Below are 15,317 nucleotides of genomic sequence, written 5' to 3' on the forward strand. Positions count from 1 at the left end.
GAACGTGTGATTTAAAAGCCCATGGCCATTTGTCTTCCAAACATTAAGTGTTTTTTTCTGTGTTATGAATAAGTAACCAATTTGTGTATTAGGTTTACCTTGTATCAGTTGAGACTCTTTTGTGAAGATATTGGAAATTCAAGGTTAAATGGATGCATTATATTTTCCAACTGTTACCTGTCATGTACTTTGAGTGAGTCATGAAAACTACCTAGAACAGCTGTCATTTTGATATGTTCTGGTTCTTCTGAGAAGTTAGATTTCCACTGAGCAAAATTACAGGCTCTGTGGAGAAATCAAAACAGTGATCCATCTACCAGGAAGACCTACACTGTGATCTTTTCAGCTCATTTCACTTGAGTATAGGGAGACTTTAAACTTAATAAATGAGAATCGGGCTACAAAGGTATAAAATTATTTTATAGTACAACTCCAGATAAATGTCATTTTTGTGCCTCTGCAGTATTATTATTCTGTTAACTGCATTGATAGTAGAAACTTTCAGTTCATGTTTTTATCAGAAATGTTCTGTTCTAACTATGAACTAGTCTGTACTGTGAATTGCATAATTTGTAGTAATAGAGTAACAGTAATAATCATGCTTATTTTATAAGGTCATCATAGTGATTATAGGAATTTACAAACCGTGGAGTTATGTATAAAAATAGTTATTAGTGTCTTTTTGAACTTTTACTTCATCCCAAGAACAAATAACCTCTTATGTTTACTGGCTTATTGAATTAGCAAAGTATTTGGTAGTAAAGCGGAAGCCCTAAAAATTGTGAAAACAATACCATAAGGTTCTCCTGTGTTTAGTTGCTAATGATATGTGGTTGAAATCACGGCCATGGAAGTTAAAATAACAGCTCTGCATTTATGATCTTGGACATGTTATGTATTCTCTCTCATCATCAATGTGATTCCCTCATGTGTGCAATAAAGATAATGGTAGATAATTCTTGTAAATGCATGATTTAAAAGTAAGCATTAACTTAAAAACATATTAAACTATTTATTGTACTGTACGGAATATAATAACTACCCAATATATTTTAATAATTATTATCACAGAATGTGGACACATTATTCAAAAAAAGGTGAGAGATTTGCGTTATGATAAAAAAAATTAAGCTAAAAATCTAAACACTAAAAAAACCAAAACACTAAAAAACCCTATTCCTGAAAATCAAGTAACACTTTGTGATTAGGCATATACACACACTCACATACACATTTATAAAATTTGACATGTGGACACACAGAACAAGGGTCAGGAATTCACGTGACTTGTTAAGCTCAATTAAACAGAAACCAAACAATATTTTTGTGCTCTAGGGTTAACTTTTTGTTACTTTTGAGAAGAATTTTCTGGTTTTTTTAACCTCATACAATATGCTAGTCATCAACTTGTCTTTTGATAGCATGAGTATTAACTATGAAATGGTTATAAATTGCTATGCAGAATGAACAGCTGTGAGAAATAATAAATGATTCTGTTATCACAACTAGAGTATTAGATGGCATATTTAGAATTATACATAAATGGCATTATTATACAAAATAGTAGGAAAGTCTTAAAATTAACTATTTGACTTCCATGGGGGTCTTTACATAAACTTATTGATTTAACCTCAGAAAAATGTGACTCTGTGTTTCAAAAAGGTATATTAAGAAATGCCATGTATGATATTTCAGTAATACAAATTATGAGAAAATGAACTTCTTGTCTCCATTTGGTTTCTTTGAACTTATGCCAAATCTTCTCCAGTATTTTCTTGAAAAGCTTTATTGTGATTAACTCTGTGGAGACAGTTCTTAAACATTGATTTTGTCACATGTGAAAAGTGGAAAGAGAGAAGGTGGAAACAGAGGAATGATAATGTTTGAAGCCTATTCTTTTACCATAGTACTACAACAGATTTAATATATGGGGTGTTAAATCAGGCAGGAAAACATTATCAAGACCCTCTCCAAACACTTGAGGTGATTCAGGAATATTTGTCATGGTATTATTTGCATTTGTGGCCAATAGAATAAGAAACATTTGAACATCTCTAACTGAAATAGTCTGGCAGAATACAAATACAGAATGATAATGCACTAAAACATGATTTCAAATTCATATTGAAATATAAATTAATAATAGAATCAATTTTAAGATGCAATCCAGGCATCTTAATAACTATTCTATGTACATCATCACTTTAATCTTCATGAAAATCTTAGGACTTATGTATGACATCATCCCCATATTGTAGATGAAGAAACTGAGATTCATAGAGATTAGTGGTCTGCTGTGGTCATTTAGTGGTTAGAATTCAAACATGATTTTCTAATTCTAAAACTTGAAGTCTGAACCACCATGATATGCTGACTTCTAGTGTCATTAGAGCAATTATGGCCAAGTCTCTTTTTGGTGCTGTTTTGCTGTGGTGGCGGTGATGACTTATTTCCTTAATTTTTTTTGTTTGTTCTTTGTTTTTCTTTTTTTTTTAAAGCAAAACAATTATGTGGAAAAAGGCAGACAATTCTTGCTTCTAATGAATTGGGATAAATTATTATTTTTAGTAATACCTTACAATTTTATTTTCTTCCCCTTGGTGAACACACACACACACACACACACACACACACACACACACACCCCATCCTAACAAGTATGTATCCATATATACACATGCATTTGAGAAACTTCAGTTATTCAAATGTAGCTAAAACTCTTTAAGTAAAGCTCTGTGGTTTGTCTTTTATCTTTGCCCCTATTTTACATGTATAATCATTGCAGACTCAACTTCAAGTTTATCCTCTTCATTTTATATGTGAATACGATCTCTTGGTAAGATAAAACCAAATTATACCTAGTATATCTCCTGCCCATAATGTTTAAAAGCCAGCACATATATTCTCATTGATCTTGTCCACTATGAACAACACAGAGAATCTTAAGGGGAGAACATTATCAATCATATTTGTAGAGTTTTGCTTTGTGATATTGTGATATTTTCGGCAATATTGTAAAGAGCACAGCAGCTCGACAATATTATAAAGACCTAGAATATCTCTAAAGTCTTTACAACTTTCTTGGTCATTGGCTTAAAACTAGAGAAACCAATATGGGCATCCTTTCTGACTCTGGAGCAGACAGTTCCAGAGCGTGCTCAAGACTATAGTTTATTTAGGACTACAGAGGAATTAAGCAATGGGAATGGAGATGAGCTCTAGTGTGGCAAGATCCAGCAAAGGGCAGAATAAACCTAGACACAAGGTTGATGCAAAATTAGCAGCTTTTCCAAAGGGAGCAGACAACAAGGAAACAGAAATACTGTACCGGGGAGTTGGGCACAGGGGAAACCTGAATCCAAGGCAAAATCACAAGGCAAAGTTTTCCTGCTGAAGGAGCAAAATTTTATATGAATCAAGGATGTATTACTCAAACTTTCTACATCTCATTTAATGTTGTTTTAAGATCTCTGTGAGGCAGGAAACAAAGAGTGGATGCTACTGGAAACTAGCAATTAGCCATACTTGACTGGAATGTAAAAACAAACAAATTTAAATGTTAGCAGCAACTTTTATTGACAAAAGTATGACCAACATATGATCATTCTGTAGATTAGGCTGAAAGTTTATCTAAACTTTAATGGTACCTACAGATGAAATAAGACTTTGGACTCAACCTAGAAACTGTTATGCCCCTTTCAATTTCCATCTTGGATTGTCCCTAGTAGTATGTGTCTGTGTGTCGTGTGTGTGTGTGTGTGTGTGTGTGTGTGTGTGTGTGTGTGTGTGTCTGTGTATGATGCTATAACAGGCTAATTTTAATTGTTAGGTAAGTTATATTCTCCTGCAAACAACCGAAATGAAAATCATTTCTTTGTTGATTCCTGGAATTGTATTAACTTTTGACAAGTTTGTAACTTCCCTGAAGTACACTTCGTCAATGCAAATAGACTTTGGAGGGGAGCACTCTGGTTGGCCTAACACTGAAATCTGAGTCTGTCTTCTCTCTTTCTTCAAAAACTTGAGAGTTGAGACAATCTGAAAGCGCAGATTCTTGAAGGGACCTGGAGACACTTATGGGGAAGGAGGTACAGAGAGGAGAACAGGGGTACCCACAGATCAGTTTAATTTCCATGTATAATTTAGCACTAGAAACATAATTTGGTTGTTTACAGCCTTTAATAACACATCTTTAAAAAAAAAAAACTCTGTTTCATCATCATAGTTTCAAAAGCCCATGTTTTCTCTCGAAATCTACATATAAGTTTTATTTTATATTTTTGTTTCAATATCAGGTTAAGTTTTAAGGACATAAAAATAATATTACAGTAATATTTGGAAGAAAAATTGATTAAGAAATACTAGTTATGAAGAAAATGCAATTTATCAAGGAGATCAGTTACAGGTCTTACTATCTGAGGAGAACTACCTGGAAAAATATCATTTTGGCTTTTAAAAAATATGTTCGAGTACATGTAATTTTCTTGTTATTAAAGTTGAATAGCAATAGATGCCTAACCAGTACAAAGGCTTCCCTTTTGCCTTGCAAACATCTGAAGCAAACCTGTTTCAGACCAAATCCTCTCATATGAAGAGGTAAAGCTTAGTTTAACAAAGTATTAACGTAATTTGACCCAGTTTTCTCATGTATAAATTGAGGAGTATGGAGTGAAAAGTCAATAAATTTATTTATCTTGAAGACATTTTACAGATGCTTCTGATGAACATTTATTGTCATGGAAAGTAAGCTAATTTGTCCTTAATAGCATTTACCACAGAGGTTTTGACAACTTTTTGAGCTTAAGCATACTCTACTATATTAACAATTACTATTAAAATTAACATCTGCTATGGTGCAACGAAAAGGGTAATCTTCATGTTTTCCAGCTCATATAACAGCTTATATACATATATACACACACACACACACACACATATACACACACAAACACACATATACATAGCTCATATATATATATATATATATATATATGCTATTATGTGAGCTGGAAAACATAAATATATATGTGGCACAAAGAAGAATTAATAACAACTGTTATATAATATTTGGGATTTAGCAACCAGAATTGATCCAACATTTCTATCTTGGGGAATTTGTCCTATGGATATATTAACACACATACAGGAGATTCTGTAATGCACTTATGGATGTTATAGCCAAAAACTGGAAATGAATTGAAGATTTTTTAAAATGCAATGCCTTAATGATATAATGAGGTAGATCTATTAATGCAGGATGTGCTAATGTGGAAAAATCTCATGATACATCACTAAGTGAGAAACACAAGGTGAAGACACACAACTACATTGCAATCCATTTATGTAAATTAAAATAATTTGAAAAAAATTTACACAGACATAACAGATATATGCCTATATGCTGCATCTACATACAGTATTTTACTGAACAGCTATGCAGTTAGCAGTAGTTGCCAAAATTCACACAGATTGCCTTTGGGGAAAGTTAATGTGACTGGATGGTTTTCTCTACGTTTATTACGAGTTTTGGCTGGGTGTGGTGGCTCATGCCTATAATCCCAGCACTTTGGGAGGCCGAGGCAGGCGGATCACAAGGTCAGGAGATCGAGACAATCCTGGCTAACACAGTGAAACCCTGTCTCTACTAAAAATACAAAACATTAGCCAGGTGTGATGGTGGGTGCCTGTAGTCCCAGCTACTCGGGAGGCTGAGGCAGGAGAATGGCGTGAGCCCAGGAGGCGGAGCTTGCAGTGAGCCGAGATTGCGCCACTGCACTCCATCCTGGCGACAGAGTGAGATTCCGTCTCAAAACAACACCAAAAAAAAAAAAGAGTTTTAAATAAAATTTGTGTCTTACTTATGGTTTGAGGCCAGTGTAAACTTTATGACAGTTTCAGAAAAAGAGAGAAAAAGAAATTGAACTGTAGGTCAGTTTATAGATACAAAAACCCCAAATAAAATTTTATTTTGCTTAAATTTTGTAAGTAAAATTTAATGCAAACTGAAAATGTGCTAAAAATAATATTGCCGTCCCAAGTGGGGATTTTGCCAGGTATAAAAGGATAATGACAAAAGGATATTGATTGAATACGCAATCTAATCCATCACATTCATTGTGTAAAAGAAAAAAAATAATGTAATTATCTCAATAGATGCAGAAATAGTAACTGATAAAGATTAGTCACTATTGATGTTACAAATGAAAACTTCATAAAGATAGTAATGGAAGAGAAGAGAATTCTTTGTGGTAGCAAAGAATTGAAAGCAACCGAATTATGCATTAATAATGATGTGATCTGTGCAAGCCAAACAAAAGGAACCAACATTTCTATACAGAAAAATAGACAAGTGTGAAACGGCATAAACAGCAGTATATATTTTGCTAGGTCAGATACATACATTTATATGTCAGATGATTACAAGGACCAAAAGTAAATACATTAAAGAGGGCCCCATGGGCAAAATTGGATTAACACTGAGATGGGTTCAAAGAAGGAAAAACTAACCTAAACTAAACTTTAGGAGCTTTGCCTTAACCAATGATGATATAATGTCATGAACTGACAAGTATGATCAGAGAGATTCTATGAAGTAGCATATATTATATAACCAGCATGGTCTCTACAATATAACCAACGAAAACAAAATCTATGTGTTTTGGGACTAAGTGTCTAGGAAATAGAAAAGGTAGGAGCATAGCAAAGAGGCCAGGCACAGAAGCCTAAATTCCTGTTCTACTACTTACCTCTTCTGTAACTTCAAGATAATCACTGAGCACACCACAGCTTAGATTCCTTAACCTGCAAAATGGGACAATCCTATTTACCTCCCTTGGTTTTGTGTAGAATCAATGTGATAATACATGCCTGGAGAAAAGCATGAAGCCCCAGCATACAGTAGGTGTTCTAACAAATACGTGTTCTCTCCATCCCTGCACCCCCAGGCCCACTATACAGACCCCTCACAGTTAATAGTCTTCCTGTTGGAAGGAATTCATAGGAAAGACTGCAGCTACTCCTACACATATTAAAACCCTTACACTCACTGAACTTTTCAGAAAATCTTGCATTTTTCGGGCCTATCTCTAAATTACAGAACTTATGATAATGCTACTTATGATCCCTAATAGGACTAATCAAAAAGGGGAAATAGGCAGAAATATTGTATGCAAAGAATTACAGATTAGCTTGTTCAGTCTGCATAAACTTTTGGTTCTGCCATAACAAGAACCCAATAAATGTTGACATAATTTCACTTCAGTTTTGCGGACTTAGTTAGTATATTATCATCTCTATATTTTTATAATTAACAATAGGACTGCTATTTGCTTTCGTAACTGGTGCATTTATTGAGCTATTTCCCATGGTTAGACTGATGTGTTTCATCCTCTATACTTTTGCCCTGATGTGTCCCCACAGTTATGATGCTCCAAATTTATAGAGTTTAGATGTTTCTTGCTGTTGGTTTACATTCGTATTTACTATTTATTCATAAGATAAGGAGGAGAGGGTTCTATGTTGAAATGAACTTTTATATAGAAAATTAGCAATCATGTTCGTAGAACTACTTAGTTTTTGGTACCATTCACAGATTCTAACTTGGCATATGTAATACTGCCTAATGTCACAAATGGGTCTCATTTCTACAAAATGTTAACTATATGAGAAAGTTGAAGGAATGGCTCATCAGAAGATAATTCAGGTTTATAAGGCTTAAGTGATATTCAGGTCCTATGGTGGTCTGTGTTGATTAAGGAGTAAGAATATTGCATTCCACTATCCACTATTGAGACTCTGATGAGTATCGTGGCTTTAGCATAGGGTATAACAAATCAAGATTCTTCTGTTTTTTTAATTACGTCAAAGATGCAGTGAGAATTAAGATTTGACTAAGTTGGACTGTGACTGCTACAACCATTACATGGTGCCTAGTGTGCCTCAGAAAATAGAAGTGTCATGAATTTATTTTCTCTTTCAATGCCTGATGGGAAAACGTGCTACTCAGCTAAAGAACTGCAGTGGGAATAATGATCATTCAAGACGTCTTCAAACTGAGCTACAGATATTTAATTTAAAAGCACGTTGCCTGTTTTGAGTCAGTATTTCCTTCTGACAAGAAATATCATTAAAGCATAGTGATGTTAGGAACTTAGGGATTTTTAAATCATCATTTTCCTTGAAAACCTAGCTGAATAAAATATTGAATCTTGGTATGCAGCATCAAGTCCTTTTACAATGTTTTTCTCTGAACAGAGAGTTTATTATCATCCCCCATGAAGGCAGGCCGGAAGAATAAAGCCAACATTCTACTTTACTTTGTTGGATCTGATGAGATGCTTGCTAGCTCCCCAGATCTCACTTGGGGATGTAAAATGGTACTTCCTGACTACCCACTAATCTCGGTTCGTTGTTATTGTTGGTTAGTTGGTTGGTTTTGTTTTTCTCCTCTCACTGCTTAGATTTTTATATGTCTTAGTTATAGCCGTGAGCACAGATGAAAGTAGTATAATGTAAATCGACTTAAGTGTCTTGCTTTTATAATAGGGATGCCTGATTTTTGTTTTTGTTTTTCATTGTTCTAATTTTCTTTTAGCGCCCTTCTTTTACCTGATAACCAGATATGACAAAACATCATATTTGATTTATAACACAACACTATTAGGACTAGAAGGACCCTACACACCACATCAAAGTCCTTCATTTTACAGATGAGGACCGGGCACCCAGAGAAGGGAGATGACTTATGTAAGCCACTTCAGCTACTTAGTGGCAGATCCACATCCAGAAATCTTTGTCTTGCTAAAGAGTTCTTGCTACAAGTCTTGCTAAAGATTTATTTTTCCTCCACATCAAACTTCCTTTGTTCTATGCTCAACTTATATAATGACGTTTGAACAGATCTAGCAACAAACTCTTTATGTGGACTCCCCTGACTTGCTGGTTGATGACTTCAAATGTTTGACAGTGCACATGACAATATAATTTATCCTGTGACTGCAAAGATGTCATCTTGTGAATACTGCTTGATTCCTCCACAAACTTATCCCTGAAAGTCTTGTAGGTGTCTATAGATCCACAGCTTCCATAGTGTTCCTTTGAAAAAAACCTGAAAATGTCATTCTCACTGTCAGTTGAAGACAAATGCCAGATTGGTAACACAGTTATAATTGCTAATTATGTTATTAATAATTTTATCCTTTTTACTTCTCACCACTCTGCTGTTTCTCACAAACTGATCTATCCGTCCTGTTTTGCTATTCCAGGTTTGTGTGCTGGAGAGGCAAATATTTGACTTCCTTGGATATCAGTGGGCACCTATCCTGGCAAATTTTGTACATATTATTATCGTCATTCTTGGTTTGTTTGGAACTATTCAATATAGACCTCGTTACATAACAGGAGTAAGTACCTTTTCTGCCTTTTAAAAATCTTATTGAACTAGAGAATGATGTGCAAACTCCAAATGCCTTGAAAACTTATGTGTATAATCTATCTTAAAGATGTAGATACTCTCTTTTAAGTACCAAAATAAAAGTGTTTATTTTCATAGTTTCAGATTCCATCAACAGTAATTGAAAATGTCAGCTTTAAAGCACTTGATAGTGAGTGTAATCAGATTGAATTCTCATAATTTGTACTTTCAGCAGATATTCTCATAATTACAAGCCAAACTGTGTTTCTATATTTCTAAATTATAAAGTCATGCTTTCTGGTTTAACAGATTTTAATGAGAATTTTTTCTCATTTTAAATAATCATATTTTATACACTGAATAAAAGAGTTTAAAATCAATAGAAATGAACAGATACTATTGATGTGAAAATATTAACGCATATTAGGGCTAATATTTGGCATATGAGAAAGCCAGAATAATCTGGACAGTTGCTTCTGTGCTCTCCGTAATTCTCTTTTTGGCTCAGAGGAAGTATTTTGCATTCGCACTCAAGTTAAACTTACTTAACATAAAAGTGAAATCCAACTGTGTTGCAGTTACTATGGGAACCATAACTTAGGGTTGCTTTTTTTTTAAAAAAACTTTTGTATGTGCCTCAGATCTAAGCTACTGCTCTTCATTACTGTACATTTTTTTTTCTTTTTAGTTTCATCATTTTTTCTATTTCTTCTATTTTTGACAAAGGAAATGTCTATAGGCATTTATTTAAAATTGTAAAGCAGGTTTGTGGTAAAAGCATGTATATAAGATAGTACAGTGAAAGTTCTGCCTTGTTCAACAACCAGCAGACCTTCTCATGTTTTATGAAAGCGTCCTCATTAAAGATGCCCCCCCACACACACACATGACCTGTTCTCTCTGTCATATAGAACCCAGACAAAGCTCATTGGTACAGAGCCAGGCAATGTGTTGGTGGCTGGAACCAAAGGAGCCACTGTTGGGCTAAGGAAAAATGAGAAGCCCATTGTCCTTGCCTCCAGGTGCACGCCCAGACCCCAGTGCATGTCACCACAGAGGCTAGGTAGCCATCTAAATCTTGTAAAAGTGGGAGGAGTTCTGTTGCAGGGTGAACTTTTTTAATGCACAAGATATGATAGTATTGTCCATTTTCTTCTATGAATCGTAATTTGATACAGTGTAGGAGGGTTGTACAGTGGTTGAGAATGAGTCCTCTGAAGTCATAATATCAGGATTGAAATCTTGGATCTGCCCAATTCTGTGTGACTTTAGACAACTTCACCTCACCAATCTTTAATTTTCTTATCTTTAAAATGAAAGTAGTCATTACATTAAATCATAATGATTTAGTTAATTGATATATTATTAGCCATTATATGAAAAAATTGATTAATTTACCTTTCTTCTTTTATTAGACTTTGAGGTTTCTTCATGGTTTTATTCTTATAAATAATGGTTGCTCTGAATATCATTATATAAATATTTCATCTTTATTTCTGATAAATTTCTTGAGATAAAATCTAGATGTGACCCAAAATATTTGAACTACTGAAAAACTCAGAGGCTAATTTTGAGGAGTAAGGGGGATGTTCTATGAAATGTCCTTAGCACCATGCTTGGCATTTAAAAAGTCCCTAATAAATATTAGCTATAATATTTTCATTTTTATTATTATTATTTAAAAATAATACTAACATGTGTAGCATAGCAATAAGCTGAAAGGAAATTTAAAATAAAGCAAGGTGTTCTAGATATTGGATGGACTATTTCTGTCCCTTTTATTCTAAGATGCTACAATGCAGAAAAAAAAAAATAGTGGGCTTTCCATGTATCAAATTATAATCTCATTCCTTTGAATAAAGACATACCACAGATCTTTCAATACTGGCTACTTTCTCTGGCATGGGGTAAGAGTTATGATGCCAAGGGAAAACACCTTTAAATTGTTAGAAGTTTTGTTTACTGAAACTATTAGACACAACCTGAACTCTTTGTAAGGTCTTAACAGTGAATTTCAGAGCCTTGATTTCATCTTGATCAGTAACATCACTGTGAATTTGGATTTTTCTTGAGACAATGTCTTTGGAAATCTTTTGCTGGTGGGAGATGATGTAAATAATCAGCTTTTTTTTTCCAACTCGTAAGTCCTGGGTTGGAAATATATCCTCTAAATTCTCCTTGAAAATCTTTCTTTAGCTCATTTCTCTCTGGCAATATCATGCTGTCTGTGGCTAAAAGATGACAAATAGCATTGTCATCTTTTGTTGCTTGGAAATCCCCTTAACCAGACCCATAAACTCATAGGTGTATTTTCTATCTTTCCAGTTATTAAAGACAATAGCTAAGATAATTGTTCTGGCAGTAAATTACATGAGTCTTCTTTTCTCTAGTCCTCAAAAACAATTTCCTCTCTCCACTCAGAGTCTCCTTGCTGCCCTCCTGGCGTTACTTGCCTCCTTATCTCAAAACCAGCACTGCGTGTTTTAGGTTTAAGTATCACTGACTTTCTGGTACCAATTTCTGTTCTTGGTATCTATGTCTGTGTAACTTCTGTGCAACAAACTACAGTTGACCCTTGAACAATGTCACGATTAAGGGCACCAAACCCCCCACACAGCCAAAAATCTGCTTATAACTTTCGACTCCTCAAAAACTTAACTCCAGTAAACTACCATTGGTTGAAAACCTTACTGATAAATAGTTGATTAACACGTATTTAATATGTTATATGTGTTATATACTGTATTCTTGCAATAGTGTAAAGAAAAGAAAATGTTACTAAAGGAAGTCATAAGGAAAATATATTTACTATTGATTAAATGGAAAATGATCATTAAAATTGTCTTCATCCTCTAACGATGTAGACCTTTATAATTTTTATATTTGCCACATTTTCTATGTAATATTTTTACATTATAAAATAGCTTGATATAAAATATAAAATAATTTGATACAAAAATAAGAAAGCATTTCTTGACTTCATGACTGAAGGTTAACGTTTTTGCATATTTCCTTTGTGTATATACAAATGAAACTTGTCTGTGTATGCTATATATCCAAATACGTCTTAAATTTACATTGAACATTGTATCAAACAATTTAAAAATTAATATGACTATTTCATTGTTTCCTTAAGTCTTTAATGTTATACATTATACTATTTTCATATGTTTCTATTATATTAAATAATTCCCTATAATCATTTCCATCAAAAACACTCTCATATTTTTTTGTGAATCATACCTTAGGAGAAATACCTAAGTATAATCAAATAATATGAAAAATTTTAAGGCTTTTACTATATAATTCACAATAACCTATCCAAAATTATTTTACTGAATTATCCTCCTACCAGTGTACAGTGGAGTCGATTTCATTGCACTCTTGCTAACCCTGTGTATTATCTGTCCTCATAGTTGTTAATTTGATAGAAGAAAATATGTCATTTTCATTTTTAATTGTATTTCTAATCTTAGTGAGGTAGAATTTTTCATATGTTCATTACCCATTTTTATTTTCTGTTTGGGGAATTGTCTTTGTGTGTGTGTGTGTGTGTGTGTGTGTGTGTGTGTGTGTGTTTGTGTGAGATGAGTTTCGTTCTTGCCGCCCAGGCTGGAGTGCAATGGCACAGTCTCCACTCACTGCAACCTCTACCTCTCAGGTTCAAGTGATTCTCCTGCCTCAGCCTCCCAAGTACCTGGGACTACAGGCATGTGGCACCATGCCCGGCTCATTTTTGTATTTTTTTAGTACAGATGGGGTTTCACCATGTTAGCCAGACTGATCTCGAACTCCTGACCTCATGATCCGCCCACCTTGGTCTCCCAAAGTGCTGGGATTACAGGTGTGAGCCACTGTGCCCAGCCGGGAATTTGTCTTTTGGTGTTCTTTGCTAATTTTTTGCCCTTCTGTCTTAGTGTTTATTGTAATTTATGTAGGTAATTTAATAAAGACATTTACCTTTAAAACATCATAAAGCTTCATTTTGATATTTATTATGTTTTTCTTAGTAAAGTTAACTCTCCTTCCATTTGTGATATTTTCCACTGCTTTTAAGATTATTAAATTCAAATACCATTTTGAAAAATATAAGTCTTCGTTATCCTTAGGTCTAATTTTACTAACACAAAAAGGCAGGTTTTCTGATATTGAGACTGAGAACATTTGCTATATTTGAAGAACTTCAAATTATTGATGGGACATTTTATTTAATTGATCTTCCCTCCCCCACAAAAAAAAAGTATGTCGACATTCTCTCAAACCATTGAGCTTGCAGCAACAAATAAATGAGAGTATTGGTAATGATTTTTGTTTTCTTCATTCATCTTCTTTTTCATAGTAGCAAAGAAAAAAAGATTAAAAATTTAAAACAGATAATTGGAACAAGAACTCATTAGTACCATTGAGAGCCTCTGGCACTTTGCAGAATATAATATGCTGAAGGAAAATGAAATAGATGTTTTCAGGTCCAAGCAAAGGAAACTGAAGCCAGAATTTATAGAAAGAATCAATCTTGTATTATTCTCAACCACATCAAATCCCAGAAAACAATTCATAAATAAATATATACAATGGCTCCCAGGAAAGTATTATTTTACATCATAAATGGAATTATGTAATGGATCATCATTTGGGGAAGTAGAATGTGATTTGGGATATCCAGTGTTTATTAGTTAATGACAAAATAATGTTAAGGAGCTGCACTGGCGCTAAGGAGCTGCTTTCGGTTGTCTAAAATAATCTGAAGAATATGTAGGTTCCTATCCATTAAAGCCACAGCAACTTTCTCAGTGATATTACCAAAAACAAATGTTGCTGTGTAACATATAAAAAAAAAATTATTTCTCCCCTGCTTTCTTCCTTCCTTCTTTCCTTTCTTCCAAACTCAGTCTCCAAACTAGAAAAAAAAAAAAAAAAATTCAAAGCAGCTGAAAATCCATTATTCAAATTTTATAAACAGGAGAGTATACTAAAATCACAGTAATATTTGTAAGAATCATTTCTTGTTTCTTACCAATTTCATCACCAATTTGTCTTTCTTGACAAATTCTATAACTCTCACATTAACTTGACACAACTTTTGTTCAAACTCATATAGAAAGGAAATAGTAGTGTTAGGAGGTTGACACAGGTACTCCTGACAACCAAGATCTCCTTGTAACCAACACACTGAACTGCTTCTTAGGGGCACAGTTCAGAGTCCCAAATCTATCTGATAAATGAACAAAGATGTTGTTAAGTTGTGGGCCAATTTAAAATTCATTATAGCATTTGCGAATTCCAGAGGATTTAGATTTGAAGTTGTGGTCTGCCTCTCCCATGTGAAAGATTATGTTTTTAGCTCCTTAGTTAATGAAGAAATAGCCTCATATCTCAAGAGTTTAGAACAGAAAACTCTTAGTGATGGATATTTTATTCATGCGGGAAAACAATAACACAAACTGTCTTTAATTTCTAGTAACAGTGAATTAGAACGGTGTGTTGTTCTTTTTCTATAGCATCCAGCTTTTTGATGGTGATTTTATATATATGCACATGTACACATTCATCTATACAATATAAATTATATCTAATATCCATTATAATGATATGTTAAGGACAAATAATCTATTTCTACATTTGCTATTGGTAAAGAGTTTCAAATAATTGATGGGAGAATTTATTTCTATGTAATTGAATAAAATACTCAAATCATATTGGAAATACAAAAGACCTAGGAAACACAAATATAGACATACATGCATACATATTATTGTGTCTAATGATGAATCTTTCTGTGACACCAACTTAGAATACAATAACTAATTCTAAAATCAAATGAAGGAGAAATATTGGGATTGGTTTCCTGTTTTGTTACTGAAAAAGCAAGAGGTTAAATTAATGTGGTTAAAGCTGATTTGATGGA

General features: G+C 33.7%; 1 protein-coding gene across 1 annotated transcript in view; it reads left to right on the forward strand.

Moving 5' to 3' along the window:
* NKAIN2 (sodium/potassium transporting ATPase interacting 2) overlaps nucleotides 1-15,317 on the forward strand; it is a 1,029,637-nt gene that overhangs the window by 486,544 nt on the left and 527,776 nt on the right. Inside the window, exon 2 of the mRNA XM_001107707.5 lies at nucleotides 9,264-9,401. Coding sequence (XP_001107707.3) covers nucleotides 9,264-9,401 — 138 coding nt within the window. The remainder of the gene's footprint in view (nucleotides 1-9,263; nucleotides 9,402-15,317) is intronic.

This window comes from Macaca mulatta, chromosome 4 (assembly GCF_049350105.2).
Source record: "Macaca mulatta isolate MMU2019108-1 chromosome 4, T2T-MMU8v2.0, whole genome shotgun sequence".
Taxonomy (NCBI): domain Eukaryota; kingdom Metazoa; phylum Chordata; class Mammalia; order Primates; family Cercopithecidae; genus Macaca; species Macaca mulatta.